A 22510-nucleotide genomic window follows, 5' to 3' on the forward strand; every position below is an offset into this window, starting at 1 on the left:
GTTTGAGCTCTCTGTAAGTCACTACACAGAAAGCTCTGTGAGTATTCACAGTTTAACTTCTTGTTCCAAACCCATCAAATATTAGAAATAGAATCTAATATCATTTAAGTACCACTGTAAACTTTAGCTGCTGTAGTACCTAATCAAAGGTGCTCCCAGAATTTATTTTATATACTGATTTATCTCCATTTATATATATACTTCAAATTTCAAATGTGAACTCTTTTCCCAACGTAGTAAATAACTTTCCGATTTTTGATTTTTCAGATTTGTTACTTTTCTTCACAAATAAAAAAGAATTTTCAACAAATAACTATAGTCATTTATCTAAATTTATGCATAGAGAAAGCTTTATAAAAGATTAAAATTTTCCAACAGTAAGCAATTGTAACAGCTTACATAACAAATAGAATTTTTTCCCCAAAATTACTGAAAACCATTTGTTCAAAAGCGCATCTCAAATTTTTTTACTCTGTAAAAGTGATGAGATCATGTCAATCACCATTTTAGCATTAGGATGTCTTGAAACAAAAAACTGAAGAAATAAAAATAAAATTGCTGTAGGATTATGGTATATACTACAATTCAGCTCCTAGTATATCTTTTTCAGCTATAAACACTGCACAGAACAAGAAAAATACAACAACACACTTTCTAAGTATCATAATTTCAAACTCCAGCTAATATACAATGGCAATACCTGTCAGTGTCTGTGGATGGCTGCTGGATTTCAATCCTTGGACATGTTATTCTTCTACTATCTATAGGAACTTTGCTGTTTAGTCACAGACACAAGATCCTCTGTTAGCATAACATAGATAAGCACGTCTAAAAACAAATGATATTTCTAGTACCAAGAAAACTTAAATTTGAGTCATAAATATTGCAGTGGAAAATGGGAAGGAGCAGTACACTGCCCAATCTCTAGAAACTGGTGACAGGATATCTCAGCAAGTAACTAACTCATCTGTACTCATAAGGGAAAACTCATCTATACTCATAAAGGAACTTAATATAAAATCATGTGCTGCTATAGTTTTTAAAAGACAGGAATGTAAAGCTTTTAGTTACTCTGGTTTAAAAAAAGGTTAAGAAAGATATTTTGGTTGCTGTAATATTCTGTAATGTTTTTATATATTATACACACACACACACACATATATATATATATACATACACATATATATAAATATACATAGATACATGCATCCATACACTGATATGATCTGGTAACATGCATATCACCCTGTGTTATATGGGATAACTACCACTATATCCCCATGCCAGTGACAGGCATGATTAAACTGCAGCATGGCAGAGTCTGAACTAATCTGCTAACTCAGCTAAGCAGACAAAGCAGGGAACTCTGCCATGATCCCAGGCACGTTGTGCTCCACGCTCCTGGGTTCTGCTGCAGCCACAGAATTGCAGCTGCTCCCAGCTTGCTCAGGTATCTGTACGTGACACTGTGGTCACTTCATGACCATGATAACACATGGCATGGTATAATCATAAAAATGCTTAAGGAAAGCATATATATCTACACCAGTGGAGATTTCCTCTCCAAAATATGTGTCATCATTGATGTTTTTGCTGAGGAATAGCAAAGTCATGCTTCAGAGAGGGAGTTAGAGCAGACAGTGTTATTTCCAACCCAAACTGTTTTATGATTCTTCTGATGCAGTTAGAGCTTTATACTAGCTATTACAATCAAATATATACCACTAAGTAATGTAAATCCTTGGAAGACTGAAATTATATGCATTTCATATCATTTTTATCTGCAAAAAAGTTGTAGAGTTTTTACTGTATTGCTTCTGGTACTTGCAATGTATCTTTTGACTTATATAGCCAGCTGCCTTATATAATATCTTGTATTTTGCCAACTACTTCTAACTTTCAACATCCTTAACACAGACCCTCAGCTGACACATGTGAAAGAATCATCCTGCAGGAATAAGCATCTCTATGTTCATGAGATGACTCACTGAAGATCATGATAAAGCTGATTAGGATTCAAAAGCTGGGAATTCAAAATTCTCGAAGATGAGAGCTGAAATCCTCTCCTCTCCTTCACCCCAGCTCAGTTTTATAACTGAATGTACTGCAGTGATTCTCTCTAGATAATAATCTAAACTTCCATTAAAGTACTGGAAATATTCCAAAATATAACACTTTCAGCTTTATATTATAAATGTATTCCACAGTTTTTCCCATTTCAGAACAAAATATTTCGCCCACTCAACTTGAATATTATACTACAATGTATGAGCAAAACCAGGAACATGCCTGGGTTTTAATTAACATGTCTCATGACTGAAATATAGGGGTACATAAGACAATGCATAGAGGATCTTGAGAGGGAAGCAATGAAAAAGAATTTCCTAGTAGAGCTTGAGTATTCAAATGTAGTTCAGCAGAGCACCTAGACTATAGACTAATCCATTGAAGTAGTTGTAGGCTTAAAACTAAGCATGAAACTTAAATATGCCTTTTAAAAGTGCATTACTAAATGCAAAATATGAAAAGTACTTGGTTCTTGATGGATTTTGTGAGGATTTTTTTCCTCAGATCTTACATATAACTTTATTTCTATATGGCACACACACATGGTTGCCTTTTTTTCCAGTGACATTTTCAAAGACCAATAATATGGCAGATGTTTAAATAGCAAATTACCAAAACAAGAGTTATAAGTATGCAGTTACTGTATATATACATGGCAGGTATGTATTTATCTTCTTAACTTTTGGCAACAGATCCCTCTCTGATATCAAGGGTCTTGCCCTCTCTGATATCCAGGGTTTTGTGCCTTGATGAGACCAGGATTTCAATCAGATCGTTCAAACAGGAGCAGGTATGCAAGACTTTATTATCTTTAGAGTTCTTAAATTATGAATGAACAAAATAGCACTCAGTTTTTGTTAAAGACATTCTCTAAATCCATTGATCGGTACAGAATCTGATCCATTTCAGCAGTCTTTACTCTATTAAAGTATTTTCTATGCCTTATGTTTTATTTAAAAGTCATAATGGTTCACAACAAATTATTTTATCATTTTTGTTTTGCACCAAACATTTTAGGAGCTAAATTTAAATGGAGAAAGAGAGTAGTAACTAATAAGTTTCTTTTTCACATTAAAAAACAATTTTTAGATATTCACCTCAGTTATTTACTTATGTTAGTATCTATTCAGCTCAAAAAGTAAGAAAAGAGAAGACAGGACTATTTCATGTGACTATCAAAAGCAAAAGCTTTAGTTACACCATGCACTTTCCAACCTCCTTTAAATGCTGTTCATTTTCAGTTTGCTTATGCAGTTTCCAGGATGAAGTAGTAAGTGTGGCCTTTGCTGTGCACTTAAAAACGAAGAGCCAAGGACCAGTGGCACTGTGGTTCAAAAAGCTAGAGAATATGCATGGTCTCAAGTCTCTGCATCTGCACTAATGTTTAGCCAAAAGACCTTCGCAAATCTCTCCTCTCTAAAGAGGAGAGAAGTGCACATTAGAATATTGATTAATTAATTCTGGGTTCTATCAGATTTTTTACATTTCAATTTAACAGTCTCTCATGTTCTCTGCTCACATTCACAAAGGAAGGAAGTAAAAAAAAAAAAAAAGAAAATTCTTGCAAATGAGGGAGAAGCAGTAAAATCAACGAACTAAAAGCAAGGAAAAATTGTGGGCTTTCTTGATCAGAAGCCAGCACAACTGGGAAGAGCTACAGATTCTAAGGCACACAGCACTTTGCATGGGTTATGCATCAATCACAAAGGAAGATAGGTTAGACAAATAGAACTGGGATTATTTCTAAAAGTATAAATGTATTAGGTTTCAAAGACACCTTCCCCAACACTGCAGATGTAGGCAGCTATCACTAAAAAGCTGCTTCTCTTTAAAGCAGCCCTGAACACTGAGAACATGTTTTAAAAATAGTTCAAACATAATTAATGTTCTTTTTCTATTTGTAACTGAATAAAACAGTTTAATCTTTGAAAAAAGACTAGAACATAAGTGCCTTAGTTCTGAGCCAAGAAAGAAAGACATCAAGAAAAAGACATTTATTAGGAATAAATTTGGTACAATTATAAAAGAAGTCTTATTATAAAGATCCAAAATACATTTTAGTTTTATCTGTAACACTACACTCTTTACTTACCCATATTTTTCAGCTGAACCATTGACTATATCATCTGCCCATGAACTTGCACCATTGTACCACCTTTACAATGCAGTCAAAATAAAAGAAGTATTATTAAAAAATTATGTATTACTATTAGCACTCTAATTCATGTGACATGACCACTTCTCAACAAAATAGGAAGATTTCCAGATGTTTTCAAATAATTTTGTACATTTCATATTTTCTTTCAGGTATGAAGAAAACCAACTTTTTCAAAACCAAACATCAAGAAAATTATAGGGCTTTTTTTCCTTATATAAATTTTATATTTTATCTCTAGTCTTTTCAGCAGTTAAGCCATAAACTTCAGTTACATAAAGATTAATTGATCTCTTATCTTTGCTTACATAAATGTCTTCATGTTTTCAATGGCCGTTGAACTTGTGGAATAATAAAAAACTAATTATGGTGACAAAATATTAACAAAAAGTAACATAATATACATTAAGAGTTTAAAATATTGCTTTTAACTTCAAATACATGACCTTGCCAGTTGTGATCTTTTTTTTTTCCTTATGATAGGTTAGATGGTTTCTCACAGGTATGTAACAAGCAGAAGAAAATTTGCTTCAATGATCAAACAATGAAAACTAATTAAATTTTTTAGTGGTATTGTTCTTCCAAGTACTGAATATGGGTTGCCCAAGCATCTGCAGCAGCACTTCAGCACATCAGTTGAAGAAAACATAAAACACATATAGAAGTATTTTATCTTAAGTAAAAAATCGAGAAAAGAAATAATGCGACAAAAAGTTGCTTTAAGAAATCAGGAGATAAACTGCTTATGTGCCACTACTCCAGTATATTTAAAATAAATAGTAGATAAAAATCATCCACCATTTGGTTAAGGAGTTTCAACTAAATCTCTGGAGTTTTATACTTTCAGGATCTCACTAGGGTAAAGCCAGGGAACTCCTGTGTTGTCTGCATTCAATGATTTCCACATGACAGCAAGTGAGAAGACAGGGATTATCAGAAAATACCAAGACACCACTATATCATCAATTTGCTTGTCTGCCTTTTCTCCAAACTTCTCATGCTGCAGAATCTGAGCATTTGCAGTATGTTTAAAAACTTAATAACCCCACATCTCCTGCATATTATGTTGAGGGAAGACCATATGGGGTGCAATATATGTGAATGTCAATTAGCTGCCCTTGTTTATTCTACGTCCAATTGGATGGTATGGGGAGCAGCTTTTTTTTTTTCATGGTTTATAGCCAGATCAATGGCTGGATGAAAGTCATTTCAATTATATCTACTTGAGTTTTAGATTAGATTTAGACTTAATCCCATATAAATCAGAATAATGCTGGAGTATGACAGGTACATTTTTATACTCTCCCTGATAATCCATATCCTCAAAACTGAAGCCAGTCTCTCCAGTTAGCCAGTATTTTAAATAAGAGTTTTTGATAAAACTACTTCATTGCAGACACCATAAATACATAAATATGGGTTTAAAATTGCAGTGCACTTTATTCTTTCTTAAATATGACTGTATTTATTTATAGCAATCAAATAAAAACAAAATTTCTTGTTATTTGTTAGGAAAAGATCCTTGCTTTACCTGTTCCCAAAACATAGACAAAAATCAGACATTTGAAGAGGGAGAGGAACATTGATTTGCTCTTTTCTTCAGATTTCCTTCTCTTTTGGCCTAGTTCTTTAAACATGAATGGCTGTTATCAAATAACTATTTCCAGAGACACTCCAAAACTTTTCAGATTGCATGCCAGATTTTAGTGATATTATGCTCATTGTGATACATTTTACACATAACAAAATTTAGGAAGAACAACATTACTTTGGTTCCTAGCATGGTAAACACTCAAAACCAATTTGAAAGCATTTTGGTAGTCCTTTTTTAAGTCAGTGTGGGCAGTACCATGCTAAAAACTGAATACCATCTTAGGGTACTCAGGTTATTGAAAGAATTAAATTGCCCTAGAATCACTTCTAGCAACAGAAAAGGTTAGCCATTAGAATTATGGTGCAGTTAAGCTTAGAAAAAACCTTCAGTTGTACCTAAGCTCCTCTGTACTATTCAGTTTTCCTCCCACATCTAACGAATAAAAAAATTTTCAAGCTAAGAATTATGCTTGAAAAAATCCAAAGTCAAATTAATGGAGGGCTAAAAAGAAAATGAGGTACTTAAAACTATGGAGATTAGTTGTTCTGTATTTAGAGAAATATGGCATAAAGTGCACTGTAAATTTAAATATCATTAGTCTAGGTCAATTAGAATTTTAGACTACGCTTCATAAAAATTTATTACTCAACTCTATCTATTTTTACTATATAAATTAAAATACCTTTCAGGAGTATAGGCTGTGTCATCATAATATGAATTAGGCACTCTTCTCTCCTGCCTAGTCCTCCTGAATATGGAATAAATAGCACAGATATTTCAGACATTTTAGAGCGTGCTTTTTTCATTATGCATTCCCTTACTGTATTATTAAGATGTGATGAAGATGGAGCTCATTTATCTTCAATTCAGCTATATTCTCTGAACATATATTTTCATATATATATATATATATATGAAATTTAAAATCCTGCTTTCAAATTCGATTCAGAAATAATTAACAACTTACTGAGAACAATTGATCAATGCACACGTATTTCATGGAAGTAAAAAGTTACATTGACAGAAAACTGGTACTTGAACAACAGAGGATGTTCAACAAAAGTAGGATTTTGATGTTAGAAAATGTCTGCTGGGTAAAACAAAAGCCAGGAAAGAAAATGGAAGCAAAATCTAATTTTCTTAAGTGAAACAACAGAAATTCTGCCTGAAAGAAACCTCACATCCTACACAAAACATACACAAACCAGCTTTTATGGACCTACAAATGCTAAACTCAAAGGCTAAGTGGAAAAAATAAATTGTACAGTGTGATGCTCTTGCTGATAAAGCTGAGCTCTTAGGTAGGGAAGTTGAGAAAGAATTTTATACAGTGAGGTTTTCAGCATAATTTTATTTGGAATGAACTGCTAATATTTTTTTAAACACAAGAAAAAGGTCAAGAATAAGAACCTGGAGAACATTACTTTGTTTTTGAGATCAGTGGTGTGTCAGACAATTTAAAATGTTACTGTCCAGTTATGAATTAGCCCACATAACTCTGCAGGATTCTGAACTGGGGGATATAAATAAGTGTGAGTAAAGCTCAGCACGTCCAGCCATGATGCCCTGTGTACCTGCAGTGTGAGTAGCTGCAGCAGGGTGAATTGATCCCTGCTGGTGCTGCCGTGCTGACTGGATCTCTGAACACTCAAGGGACCTGGGGTGTGGCACAGAGCAGCAGGATGCTCTTGGGAAGACCCCAGGTCCTAAGGGCTCTAAAGTCACTGAACATGCACAGGTGCTTGCTGCCTTTCTTAGGCATGTGCTGGAGTAAATATCTTGCCTATGCTGCTGTTCCTTTTGGGAGGGAAAGAGTTGGACTTCTTCAAAAGGGGGGAGCTATCAGAAAAAAAATTATAAAAATTATAACCTAAGAATGACCTCAGAAATTAAGGTTTTTGCTAATGTAAATGTGTCCTAGAACCAATGAACTGAAGTCTGTCATATCAGATAAACAGTGACTGACACAAACTTCAGCAGAGAAAAGACGAAAGAGAACGAAGTAGTCACTCTGTGGGGAAAAAAAAAAGGAAAAATGCTAGAAGAGACCACAAGAGTTAATGGAGTGGCTGTGAATGACTACAAGATAAGCAATAAAAGGAGCCATGAATAAAAAAGGCAATTTTGACTAATATGTTTATATCATTTATTTGCCTGCAGGACACAGACACTGATGGATTCAGAGTGACATGAGATAAAAAATCTCTCTGTCCCAGATGAGAGACTCTTTCCTGAATGCTGAACTGTGCAGAGCAATATTTGCTATTTTGGTGAATAGTGGAAACTGGAAAGTTGTTTCATATGCATGATAAAGTGAAAGTAAATGACGGGAAGAAATGTGGTTGCTTGATATCAACAAGACATTGATTAAGAAGATGGAACAAAGAAGACAGGAAAAACACCTTGGCCTACAAAATAATGTATTTTAGAGTAACCACTGAACTGGGAAAACTGTAAAGATAAAAGAGGAAATACAGTTTAAAAGTAATTGTTCATATAATTACAATGAAATTGTGGAATAGAAAATGACAGTGTTTTTCAATGTCTAAGGAGAAACTGGATAACGATTATGCTATAAATTGTTCTTAAATTGCTATTAGAGTACAGGAAGACAAAAAAGATGAAAAATCCAGGAACTACAATTGTGGCTTTGAGGTATTGAGAGGAGTTCATATCTGGTAGGATGACTCGAGTAACTTCAACACTAATGTTACCCTCAGGCAGCCTGGATTCCAGAGGATCACAGAATCCAGGATCAGTTCCTAGGCCCAAGGAATCTCGAGATACTGTTCTAACAGTGAGCTAGAAATATTCCACTTCATGTCGGATTTTCATTTCTGATCCAGACAGAATTAGCTTTAATAACTTTCTGTTCCATAAAGCCCTGGAAAAGATTTTCCCACTGCTTAAATCCTAGTTTTTTCATCTTTATGAAGTACTGTAAATTTTGTTCTTTATTTTCATTTACTTTATTTTTGAGAGAATAATTTCAGAATCAAAGATAGAAATTTACAGTCAAGAACCTCAAAGTAAACCAATTTGAGAATAGCTCCAACTTTCACTATTATCTGAACAGTCACAGACATAACCAGTAACCTGAAACAGGTTCAGAGAAACTAGTGCAAATCAGAGTATATTTCTGAGGCAAAAAAAAAGTGTATAAAAATTCATTCTTGAAATAGCATACAGATGAGCACACTTCATCATGCATTTTAAGAAAACAAACAAAAAATCCCTCTCCTTATTGAAGTTTTTACATGTGGACAGAAATATTATACATTTCCTTTATACTAGGTTTCGTGTAAAACAGAGTCATTTCAAAACAAATGCTCGACTGAGTTCTAAATGTTAAAATATTTAATATACCATAGCTTTGGAGAACTTTAAAAAAGAAATATTTCTTTCAAAGTACTTTTCAAATCCTTTTTTGTTTCTGCATGCAAAAGTAATTTCACATTCACTTAAAAATATGGTGCCATATGATCTGAATACAGAGCAAGCATTAATGAACTTCTCAGACTCATATCCAGAGGGCAGCCATGAAGTTTATATATAAAGAGTTCTTTACTTGCTTTGGAAATTTTTTACATGGCCCCTCTTTTAAAGCAACACCTCTATCAACCATTGTATCTGATCTGAAGTCACCACTTCCTTTTTACTGGCTCACAATTTTCAGTTTGATATTCTTATTTCCATTTACACACAGCTATGTAAACTATTTTGGTTTGCAACATTTTTGAAAATATCTTAATTACAGTACTTGAGCAGCATAACTTAAAAGCCACTGTATTTCAAGTGGCAAGTTATTTCACAGAAATTGCTATGGGCTCAAATTCTCTCTCCATATATTTCATGTGTAAATAGCAACTATGATGTTCTGCAATCACACACAGGTATTGTGAGTGTGTACAAGTATTCCTAAATCACAGAATATGCATTATACAAATATAAACAACATAAGCTTACATAAGCATACACTTTTACTTTTCACTCTATTTTTCAGTTAAGCAAAGTATAAGACTTCAGCAGACACTCTTTCTGTGTACTTTAAAGTAGATAGGCTTTTCCTTGTTATTTCAAAGAGAATAATAAATACTACAAGTGCTCTGGAAAATTCCAACAAAAATAAGGGTTATAAAAGACACAGATATATAATATGCATATAATCTATTTAAAGCTGGCTTCTGCAAAGCTGTTTGGTACCTCTTGGGATTTACCCATGGCCCCAAATAGTCAGTTTTAAGATGCATACATACTCATCGAGTACTATAAAAACATATTCACTGCATGTTTTTATCTCTTAAAACACAGATCACATTCCCAGTTTGTAAATCAAACATGGCAGTGTCAGTGTGGCAGAGCTAATGGCACACTCCACATCAGTTATACCTCTCAAGATCATAGTAAGCACCCTCAGAATAGGTACGGCACATCGTACGGGAGCGGAGCAATCTGATTGCATCTTCACAAAACAGAGGATACATTGTGTGATCCTGGCTGCCAAAACAGAATGGGTGAACACAATGAAAAGCAACAAAAAGATGAAACAAGGACAAAAAACAACATGAAAAGCAAGCAATGTCAGCAACAGAACAAAACACTGGAACAGAACATGACTGGAACTTAGGTGAACTTTGCAAAACTACTTTTAGAAATTTAAGTATATTGGCTCACAGCTACAAGAGCTACTAGGCTGAGAAAGGCACCACTCTCCAGTTTTATCATAACCTTTAGCACAGCCACTCATATATGATTTTATGCCTACTAAAATCACAGTATTAGCAGGTATTAGCGTTTGCTGGTCTAAATTATTTTCTTTATGTATTCTCTAAAAGACATCAGAGTGATGTAAATAAAGCATTATCTTTGAAGACCATCAATTATAGTCTATTGGAAGTGATAAAATATTCAAGTGAAGCACAGGAAGAATTACCCAGTGTTTGTGTGCACACTATGTTAACAAATCTAAGGATGATACTAACTCAACTTCTAAGTTTTCTACCGCTATACACTGACAAATAAAACCAGAAGGGGACATGTAGGCACACAGAAGTACATGCATTACCCACACATAGTCACACAGAGGAAAACATATACCTGACATCCCTGTAATGGTGATCTGAGGACTGGGTGTACCGGGAACGAGGTAAAGTAACATAATGACTGAGGTGATGGCAGAAAGAAAAATACAGATATGAGACAATAAGATGGAGAAGGAATGATACACAACACGAAACAGAAAACATTATAATCATAACATTATGGTTTAAGAACACTGGACTTATTAACAAAATAATATGAGATATGGTTCTAAACATAAAATTATCTAGATGATTCACATATTTATTCTGAGAAGCCAGTTTATGGAGATTATGGATCAAGAAGATAGCTAAAATTTGGGATTTTCTAGTGTTTCAATTAGGAAGAAAAAATTTATCAATCTCTGAAAGCAACTCAAGAAGCTGGATTGCTTATTTCTTTTTTAAAGGCAGTCATAACATTAGTATGAATAATATCTTTGAAAGAGATTTACCTAATCTGTCTGAAAGGCTGCCACCATTTTGAGATCTGTCCCCACATAGCTCCAGAGCTTTCCCATTTCTACGTGTAAGTTCTCCTAATACTGAACATATTGTGCTAAAAGGTGAACTTAGATCAAAATGTTTCATTATTTAAATAAAAAAGAGATGTAACATCAGTACCAGAATATGCCAAAAAAAAAATGCAATTCAAATAATACAATTATTTATATTTTGTTTGTATTATGAAACAGTGTCAAAATTGATATATTTTAAATATATTGGTTACTCTACATATCTCCAATTAGCAAAAATAGAAGAAAGTAATTTTACTTTTACTACAAATATAAGCACGCAGTACAGGGAAAACGGTTTGGAAAAGAGAGGGGTTTATCAATAACAAGGAGTTAGTGACTACAGTTTCCATGAAGCTGAGATATTTCAAAGGGAAGTCTAATCACAACTGTCCACATTGGAAGCGTAAACTGACTTCACAAGAAACATGGAAAACCTCACCCTTCATTTTTATTTCTCATATCTTAATTTGCTTATGATTACTGTTTTCCCAGTAATCAAACACACTGTTACCAGTAGGCATATTACATAAACTTATTATATTTGTCTCTTTTGCATGAGGATAAAATGCACCATCACCCACATGAAAATATTCCTTATATTAGGTCAATTATATATAGTATGAGATGTCTTTGTGTTCACTTCTTGTCAAATAAATGCAAAAGAGTTTCCACTATAAACAACTAACTTAAATCCTTGATTATGCAATTTAAGTTTTACAGCTTGTAACAAGAATGAGGAGCTGTAGACAATTCAACAGGGCCCAATTTAACATGGTATAGTTAAAATTTGAAGAAGAACTAATAATTAATAAAATAGTCACAGAGTTTACACTGCAAGCTGTGAAAAACTATGAATGTTTCTAAAGTAATATAACGACCTAAGTATCAAAAGCAGTCTACCCATAACTGCCTGTCAGTCAGCATGTTGTCAAGAAACATTAAAAAAATTCACCACGATCTTAAAATATTCTTCGGAATATATGCACACCCACAGGAAGAACAATCAAATAAAAATCTAGGAGTCTACCCCCCAGGAGCTAAATGTAGGATGATGGTGAACAAGTGCACACCAGGTTATTCTCTCCACTACATGGATACATTGCCAGGCTATGTCCACATCAATATGCCTTTAAATTATACAGGTGCAACCCTGGAATTAGCGTCTCAAAACTCTTGCTCTACTATTAATAAGTAATGAAGTGTTTCCAGCTGGTAGATGACATTTTAATTTTAACGATTCACTTTATCTTTCCAGTGAACTGCTGACAAGTTTTCCTGGTAGTTTTTGAAAAATATATGAAATAAATAAATGCAATATATTTAACCATTATTAAAAAAAAAAAAACTTAAACAAAACTAGGACTTTAGGCAGAACATGTGCTGCAGAACATGAGTGTGCACAGAAATGCACATGCTATTTGCAAGTAGATTACTTACTGCCCATAAGAAGGAACACCTCAGACTGTTCACTTCACTGATTTGGACATGAATGAGACACCATCAGTTCATGTTCTGCTTAGGATTTCAGTCCTAATAACTTTTCATATCTCCACCAAACTATGTTGATTGCCCAATTTCTGGTATAGAGTTTTGTTTTAATACTTCTAGAAACTCAGAACTCCAGTGTCCTTACCATGTTCTGGGAATTTTTCTTGGGAATTTCTGGTAGGAAGTTCAACCTTTTCAGGATTTCAGAATCAGTATGATAGCCTTTAGATGGCATTTAGATACAACCACTAATGCAATTTGATATGCAATAACTTGCAACGAGTTTAAAAAAGCTTCTTCATCACCCAGAGCTTTGCCTATCTATATATAGGAGTGGGGTTAGCTTGAGTTTATACTTGACCTGACCCTCTGGAATTACTGTCCATTCATACTTTTCCTTTTTTCTCAGAGCCCATGTTGACCATGCTATGTAACTTGACAGAGTCATAGCATCACTACCAAAGATCATTAAACAAAACCTTTGAACAAATACAATAAGCCCACTAAACTATATTGTAAAATGTGACTTCTACTCATTTTTTGGACACTTTCAGAAATGGTGACTTACCCATTTCCCTGGAGAGTGTGTTCTAATGCATAGACTGTCCTCTCTTTCAGTGAAAAAATATTTCTTAATATCCAACCTGATTCAACATGCAGAGCAAAATGCTTCAACGCCATTTTTCTTCTGAGCATCCAGCCAACACCAAACTAGTTGATTTTTACCATTAAATATAATATATATAATACATATTATATATAATATATATAATATATATAATATATAATATATATAATAATATACCATTACAATACATTTTTATCAGTTAGGTTCAAATAAATTCCTTTTGCTTTTATAAATATGTTAGCAACACCAAAAATGCCCATGACTTATTCTCAATGTCCAAAACTGAAATATACACCATATTTATTTGGCTAATCCCCAGTACAAACTGCTTAAAATCATGAAGTAAATGTATTATAATGTAGTAAAAACATTAAGCTTTGCATTGCCTAAGTGCAAAAGAGCTCCAGTAATGTTCCAGATCATCTCAACTAAATATATCATTTGAGCTGTTAATAAAAATCATTACCTTATATGCACATATACATGGGAATGCTCAGAAGACAATGGAGACTACGACATAAGAACTCCAGGATACCTTTTATTCTTTTTCTTTTTCTTTTTTTTGCAACATTGATTTAGATTTCTAACCTCTTATTACACATTCTTTACTTCCTACATTATATTAGTTCACGGTACTAGTATGTAAAATGATGGCATGGCAAAATGAGCCTAACCCACATCCTAACAGACTTATGAAACATTACCTATTTTGTTATAGATAGAATATACAGAAAATTTGCAGCAACAATTCATTTCACTTAAAATAATAAAGTTATTCTAATAAGGCAGCATTATAGGTTTTGCAATATGATCATTATTATACACACCCACACAACTATCTCCCCTTTCACACCATATCAGGTGAAAAGTGATTTCACTGTACTGACAAGAAGATTCCAGGTACATAGGTAAACAAGATAGCTTTCCTTTTTTTAAAAGTGAACAGAAAATTACTTAAAATTTTTCTGATATTTCTCACCTATTTGTCCATTTTCTTACAAAATTCAGTGAACTATTAGGGTAAGAAGTCAGTGATTCAGCAACTGATTAGATTGCCAGATTGGAAGTACTTAGTATCCAGGATCAGGCTTAGAAAACCAGAAGAGTCCCAGAAGCATGCTTGAAAACACTCACACACACAGAGTACCTCACTCGAGCCTCATGGAATACCTTTCTGTTCTTCCTATGCAGCAAGGGGAGTTTAACCTGCTCTCTATTGCTTGGGATATTGTATTTAATAGTGAGAAAGAGGCATTTAGGAGATAATTTATTCCATTCAATTTTCACACTCTGTGACCAGGTCCTAAAATTTGACTGACATTCCACCTTCACCAGTACAGTGGGCAGTAGAGGCCCAAATGTTTTTGTGCAAAGGCTAAAGTGCTGTGCATTATTATACCCTTGTGCTTATTGGAATATCCTTAAATAATTCTGAATGCAAAACAAGTCTTTGTGTTCCTTTCTGTTAAAGCTTGCATGAATGAAACTCAATTGATACTGAAATTTCTCTCATCCTGTCACTGTTTATCTATTCTCATATTCAACTCTTTCCAATGTATTACCTAATTGTAATTAAAGAAATATATTGTATCATTTGCAATAGTATTATCCCCTATTTTCAGTAACACTTCTTTACATTTTTTTCAATTGAAATAACAAATTAAATGTAGGGAAATTATATAATTATTTAAATTGTTAAAAAATAAATATTATTTTTTACTGGTATGAACTTGTCTTTAACCAAATACTCCCCAATTTCTCAAGTTACAATTTTCTGGAAAAGTAGCAATGTGATAAAATAGAAATTAGCTTAATCAGACTGCAGAGCAAGAAACAGGTGGTTCTTGGGGTCAACCAGTTGGAAATTTAGGGGGGAAAGAGCCACTGAAAGTGGTAGAAAAAACTGCTGTATGAAACTTAGGGAAAGTACTATGGTAAGGAAGGAAGTGCAAATTTGTGCTTGGGATCACATTGACTGTGAGGCTGAGCACAAAATTTTTCATGGGAAAAGGAGCCAGGAATAATAAAGTTATGTGGATTCAGAGAAATGGCACAGCTCTATGAGGAGCTTACTCATTTCAACAATGGAAAGCAACTACTAAAACTAGTTACTTTTTCCAGGGTTCACTTATACCATTCTAAAAGATTATATTCTCATCTGAATAAAGCAACACTTAATATTCTCTGTGGTAGAACGTTTTCCATGCTGCTTCCCAAACACCTGGCAAATCACATCAACAAACTATGTGAACAAAATGTGAAGTCAAGCTGTTAACTCTTAGAAAATGTCAAATGCCATTCAAGAATAAAGCACTGGTTATGTAATTTCCCCTGCTACATTTCATTGAATACATTAATAGAATAGTTTTATTTAATAATTGGTTTTTTAAAAGAAAAAAACAGATTTTCTTTACTTATAAAGTTCAACAATTTTTCCACCAATAATGGTATGGATGCTTTTTGCTACACCAATTCTATAGAAATTTCTGCTAATCTCCTGGAGTAGATGAAATCCTAGAAATGTTCCATCTGAATGTAACTGAAAATTTGAAGACCTTAGTTGTGAAACAATAGCAATTATCAGCAGGAAATTATCAGCGGACACACATTCAATCAAGATGGCTTTAAATAAGAAAATCAGTATCACATTATCACAGTGCTCCCCATATGGCATTTTAAATCATTGCTCCAAAGGTGCAACACTGAAGTCTTTTATAGAACTGCATTGTTTTTAACACAGGCTTGGGTTTGGTTTTTTGGGGTTTTTTTTTGTTTTTTTCTTTTTGTTTTGTTTTTTGGGGTTTTGTGTGTATGTGTGCATTTTGTGCATTTTATTCTGAGGAATATATCTATGACTCTTGGTGGTGGGGTTTTTTTAAAAAATCTGACTCAAAGCTTCTTCTTTACCACCCTCCTACTCTGCCATCCCTGTTGGAGATAATCATCCTTCAGCAGACTCATGGAGGTACCAGGTGGGTGGTGCAGATAATTGTGCAATTAAACAGTGATTTGAAAGGAGAAAAAGAACTTAAAGACACACTGCAATTATTGAGATTCAAACTGGTGCAAACATTTTGTACCATAGCTATAAGCAAATTTTCAGTAATGCATTTCTTGTACTTTACTGGGTATTTGAAGAAGCAAAGCAGTGACATTACATATCCCCATATGGGCATGTTACCCACACAGTGCACACAACTGAAGCCTGAAAAAATTGTCCCAAAATTTCCAAACAAAGCATCAGGAACTCTTTATACTTTATAATGGCTTTGTATTTTAATTTGCATTTAAATGATTTTGCAGTAAAATTTAACTAAATAATAAATAAATGGCTACCTAGTTACCTATTATTCGGGTCTGTATTTAATAAAGACTGGGGGCAAAAAAAGAGTTCTTTTCAGTGTTTTAATATGGAAAAATGTATCAAAAAAACTTTACCTAGTTTGACCTAATCTAGCATCTATTTAATAACAGTATTAGGAGTCTGCTACCCATAGATGAAGCAACTGCACAGTTTAAGATGACATTTAGAGATGTAAAATTTATGTTGCTCTTTCCCACCTTTAACTTTGTGTCAAATAATAGAAGAAGATCTTTACACTGTGTTTTAGCTAATATTTAACAGGCTCATTGTAGTGAATTATTTTGGTCCTCACTGGTTTGATTATAGCAAATGAAATTGTTTGGCATGTATTTCAACATTCACTTTATGTTAAAAAAATCCAAGTCACATGGCTTCAACAGAGTAAAAAAACCAAACAAGTGTGTATTCAAATACGTGAATGAAATCTCCTCTCAGTAACAGGGTGTGATAGTCCTGCTAGTCCCAGCACATCCGGATAACATCTTTAAAGTGATTTTAAAATAATGGACAATATTTCTCTAAATAACCATGCTTATGACTAACCAATTAGTTTAACAAAACAGGTAGCAACTTTTCTTCTTTCAAATGGAAAGTGTGCAATAGCTTTGATGAACAAATAGTGGTTGGATAATTTCCCTTTTCTCTTGTTTTCTTGGAAGTGCTTCTCAGAAAAAACACTTACTCCAGAAGCTTTTTCCTACATTTCTCCTGCAGGACTACTTGAGTTAGGCATTCTCCAAATGCTCTGGCTTAACACACTTATGCTAAATTCCCCATAGAAACATTATTCCTCAGGGAGAAGCCATCTTGGACATCAATACAGTTAAATCAATACTTGTTAAATAATATCTAAGTTTGTTGAAGTTGTGGGCCTGAGTACAATTTTCCCACACTGTCTTGGTTAACAGTTGTTAACTGCTATTAACAGTTGTTAACTGTTGATATGTCTTGCAGAAAAGAACACATAGATATAGTTAGGTGGTTTTGTTGTTGTTTGTTTTTTTCTTTCTGTAACTATGCTAATATTCTCACATTTTTCCTCTAATTCACCTAATTATATTGATTGTTTAAATATAAAACTCTGAGGTTAAATCCAACTGTTTCCAAAATTTTCTCAATAGTTTTATAGTTTCAGTTTCTGAAGGGAGGTAAAATCAGTTTTAGGAAATTTATCAAAACATGTCAAACTGACATTTACAAGGTTATTCCATTACAGAAAATGTTCTTATGGAAATTGGGTCCATATTAGGTCATAAGCATTCATATTTCTTTACATTACAAAGCTTGGCTATTTCATAAGAGTGTGAGTACCCACAAAAATCTTCACATTTTGATAACAATTAACTAGTAGATCTATATTAAATATACAGGTAAAAATTTGACATGGTTTCTCAACTTGAGCTAGCAGTATACACAGTGCAATTTCACACTTTTGTTAATATAGCAACAGATAAAAATCTAAACTGTTAATTTACCGTTACAGTTTACAAAAATGATTATATTATATGGCCATATTTTACATAATTAAGGGTGTCTGAAATTAAAATTATCTCCAAATGTGTCTTTCAGGGGTTTTAAAAATAATCTTTTTTTCTATTCTAACTATGCATTCAGTTTTGAAAGAATGTTTCATTGCCATTAGACTTAAGGTCAATAGACTTTTTATGTAGTTTCAGCCAACTCCTCAGTGCAATATACTTTAGAGAACTTAATGCTGAATTATCTAGAAAAGGAAGGAAAGAATTTTCTTACTCATATTCTCAGTCACACTTTAACTTAGCACTGAGCATGTCTACAAGACTATTTCAAAATCCTCTTTTTGCAAGCAGCTTCAAAAGCTGTTTCATGGAAACAAGAAGCCATCAGAGCTGTGGGAAGGAAATATGTGATTTGTTTTCAGAGCCAAGTGCGGATAACATGTAGACAGATAACAAACTTATGCAAAAATGCAGTTTTTCAACTTCCCCCAACTGCCTGCCATTCTAGAAGTTTTCAAGAGCAATGCTATTAAGAGCTACTTTAGGGATACCATTGGGTTTTTATTATATAGCAGAGACAGTATCATAAATACTCGCTTAAAAAATTGAAATGTAATATTTTTTCCATGCAAAAAATCACTGTCAAATTAACAATGAATATAAAAAAATATAAATATTTGGAAATAGTCTTTTCCTGTTCAGAGATTGCATGTTGCAATAGAGGCATAGCTAGTCAATAATCTGCTTGCACTGGCGACCATTCACCATGTGAGAAGAGGGGACGTTACAGACAATATATGCAGTACACAGACAATGTATAAAACTGTGTTCAGAGACTCAGAGCACCCCTCTCAAGCAAACACCTATTAATCTGGAACGGTCATGAAAACTCAATAATCTCATCCCCAACAACCTTCTGACATTGTTTTTCTGATGTGTTCTAAAAAACCCAGTTATTTTTCTCTAAATCAAGTCAGTCCAGGAGGGATTATTTGACTGAAGGGATGGAAAAACATTGTGGTACTGAAATTCAAGCAACCTTTCACAGCTACGTATTTATCTGGGAGGCAGCAAGTGAACTTGCACAGTGAGCAAAGGCAGAGCATTCCATAAGGCATACACAGGCTGCAGGGATGAGTTTAGATTCTGTTTCAAGGATGACTGGTCTAAAAATCAACATAACATTGCATCCCAAAAGGATTCTGTAATCATCTTTTAAAGAAACAGCACAGAATCTTCAAGTTATTGCCTTCTGTAAGAAAATCATATTCTAATGAATTAAGTGAATGGACTTTTTTCCATAATTTAAACATAAATATTAATTATTTTAATGCAAAAAAGAGGTTGAATTATGATCTACCCTACTTGTGGTGAATACACTTCCTATTCTAGATGATAAACATTTTGCTGTTTTTACATTAGCTTTATTTTTGCCCATTTGACTTTTTTATTCACCAAAATAAATTACAAATCACTTTGAATAGATTTGGGTTTTAATTCCAATGTCTTTGGAAAAAATCAATTGATTTTTTAATCTTATGAAATTAAGATATTATAATATTTTGAAAAGAATTGTCTTGCATTCCATACTATCATTGATGATCACATTACTTAGGAAATACGGTCTCTTAAGAAGTATTTATCTTTTCTGTTCAATATTTATCTGTTAAGTATTTATCTGTTCTGTTCTAACAAAAAGCCACTGATTTCTCAAATTCTTTGTATTACTGTAAGAAACCCCAAAGATGTGTTTTGATGTCACTTGAAGAATAACCTGTGATAGCTATCTGTAAAAGCATTAACTTAAATGCAATTCCTATATTCCTCAAGATTACAAAACATATCTGTATTACTCCTTGGTACATGCAATTATAAAATTAGACAAAAGCTAGCATTATGCCTTTCATTATAAAGTGCAGGATTTCAACTTGGTGCAAAGCAGCTGAAATATTTTAAAAATTAAAGGTAATAAATGCTTCCCGTTTTGATTTTCTACCTGAAGACAATGAGGCAGAAAAGACCAATAACTTTTTTAATGTAACAAAGTCATTGCCACAATTAATTCAGCTAAATTAACTACATTGTTCAATTATTGCTGCAATTCTTTTTTAGATCATTAAAATTCATAGAGGTTGCTGAAGATCTGCTTACTGTTTGGGAAGTTCCATTAGGCAAAACATTATTCATAGTCAGATGTACTTCTAAACACAAAGACTCCGATTTCATACATGCTGTCCTAATAATTTTTCCTTTTCTTTTTTACCAAGTGTCTCAGAAGGTTGAGAAAAGACAAAAACAGAACACAGTACTAGACTATACTTTTGTTACATATGTTACATATGAACTGCACTGTATCCAAAGGGAGCATTACATTTATACTGAGCTGAAATTATCTACTTTTATGCCTCTTTATGCAGGAGCAAAAACAATCAAGTCTACCAAATTTTTAAAAAAAATATTTGGTACTTAAAGAATTGACTGTATAACACACAAAACAAAAATATTTTATATGAAAAAGGACAACTAAACTATTCAAATTTTATATTACACATTTTCTCATAGATTTTTTTAATTCCCTCCTGGCAAACATACACTCACTGGACAGTTTTGTCAGCCTTATGTGCGCTGATATTTTGCAATGTATGTCATGCGACCAGCGGATAAAGGAGAAATGCTAATCTCTGGGATTAGGTGTGTAATTTATTTTAGCAAGCTACCATAGTGAAGTTACTCACATTGATGCCTGTAGGCTGCAGCTGTTCCCGATGGCAGCCAGGTACTTACCTCTCTCTGTCTGGGGAGTAGTGGTCGTCCACAGCTCGGTGTCTGTCCATGCGGTTCAGGGTGTTGTAGTGCGCAGGGGTGGATCGAGTCCCTCGCAGTCCCTGATCCACATTCCGACTGAGGATAAAAGATATCAGATCCTGAGTTTTTAGTGTGCCTGCATGAGATCCTCTCACTGCTTTGTACAAACAATTTTCAGCAACCATGCTGGTAACAAGATCTGTTAGCGTCCCAGACTTTTCTATACATTTAAAGTAAAATAATTTTAAATCTTAAAGTAAAAAAAAAAGTCTCATTTAGAAAATTGTGCCAAGTCCATGACAGGGATAGAGTTCTCTTTTTTGTTCCAGTGTGTTTCTCCTAGAAATATAAGGAAAGCTTTTTCATTTCCTTCATTGAAAATGTTAATCTTGCACAGCATTTCATTAGTCTTTCCAGACTTCAAGCAAAAATTCATTTCTGATGGAAACATACACTGTAAATAATTTTTCATGAGTTCCTGATTTTGGCTTTACTATACAGATGTAAACTGTAGTAGGACACAATGGGGACTTGTGGCTATTACAGTAGGAGTGCAGCCTGATGAAAACATGGTCATCTGAATTTAAAAATAGGACTGTATGTGGTACCCACATAGAGGCTTAGTGCAGGCTTGGGTAAAGACCACCCGTGCTAATTGAGACCAAAGCTCTGCCAATCATTTGTTTTGCTCAGTTTATCTATCAATACCTACTCACACACTTTACTTTTTGTGCTCTGTAAAACAAATCCACAAGAATAGGAAAATAGGAGACAATGGTTAACTGTAATAATTATTGGATAATAAAAACATAACTGTTTTGTATCGAATTCAAAATAACAAATTGGATGCTTCCCTCCACACAAGTTCAAGACCAATAAATTCTTCTGTCTCCTGTCCTTTATTACAATCTGCTCTAGTGTGAGTCTCAATTTCCTTTATTGTTTTGGTTTTGTGTGGCTCAGTTCCCTTTTCCTTTCTTGTCACTTTGTCTGCCCTTTTGGTACCTGTCATATTTACCTTTTGTCATTTACCACTTTCTGACTAATGTTAACTTAGACATGTATCCTTCACTGCTGCTGCCATGACATTATTTATTTCTGCATATAAGTGCTATGCAGATGTTGCATTACACATAAATTTTTGCCTTCAGCTCTACCTCATTTGTCATAAAGCAGTTTCCACTCTGGCATTCATGAATCCAAATACTGGGTTTACTCTGGCTAGTAAAGAGTAAAAGAGCAGCAACAAGATCTTGTCGGCTACGATGAAGTGGGTCTTTGGAGGAGTTTATTAAAAAACTAAATAGAATTGAGGACTGCAAAATGGTTTCTAAG

At 33.7% G+C, this 22510-nt stretch overlaps 1 protein-coding gene across 37 annotated transcripts in view; it reads right to left on the bottom strand.

Annotated features, from left to right (window-relative positions):
- The window catches only part of RIMS2 (regulating synaptic membrane exocytosis 2), a 444419-nt gene that overhangs the window by 135940 nt on the left and 285969 nt on the right, over positions 1-22510 (bottom strand). For 27 of the 37 annotated variants that reach the window (XM_063171188.1, XM_063171294.1, XM_063171270.1 and 24 more), the window contains one exon: positions 21155-21271. In XM_063171188.1, the coding sequence (XP_063027258.1) occupies positions 21155-21271 (117 nt within the window). Of the gene's footprint in view, positions 1-700; positions 776-4159; positions 4223-6498; positions 6565-10205; positions 10314-10913; positions 10980-21154; positions 21272-22510 lie in introns of all 37 variants that reach the window. The other 10 variants (XM_063171404.1, XM_063171366.1, XM_063171388.1 and 7 more) reach the window with 2 other exon arrangements.

This window comes from Melospiza melodia, chromosome 1 (assembly GCF_035770615.1).
Source record: "Melospiza melodia melodia isolate bMelMel2 chromosome 1, bMelMel2.pri, whole genome shotgun sequence".
NCBI classification, from domain to species: Eukaryota; Metazoa; Chordata; class Aves; order Passeriformes; family Passerellidae; genus Melospiza; species Melospiza melodia.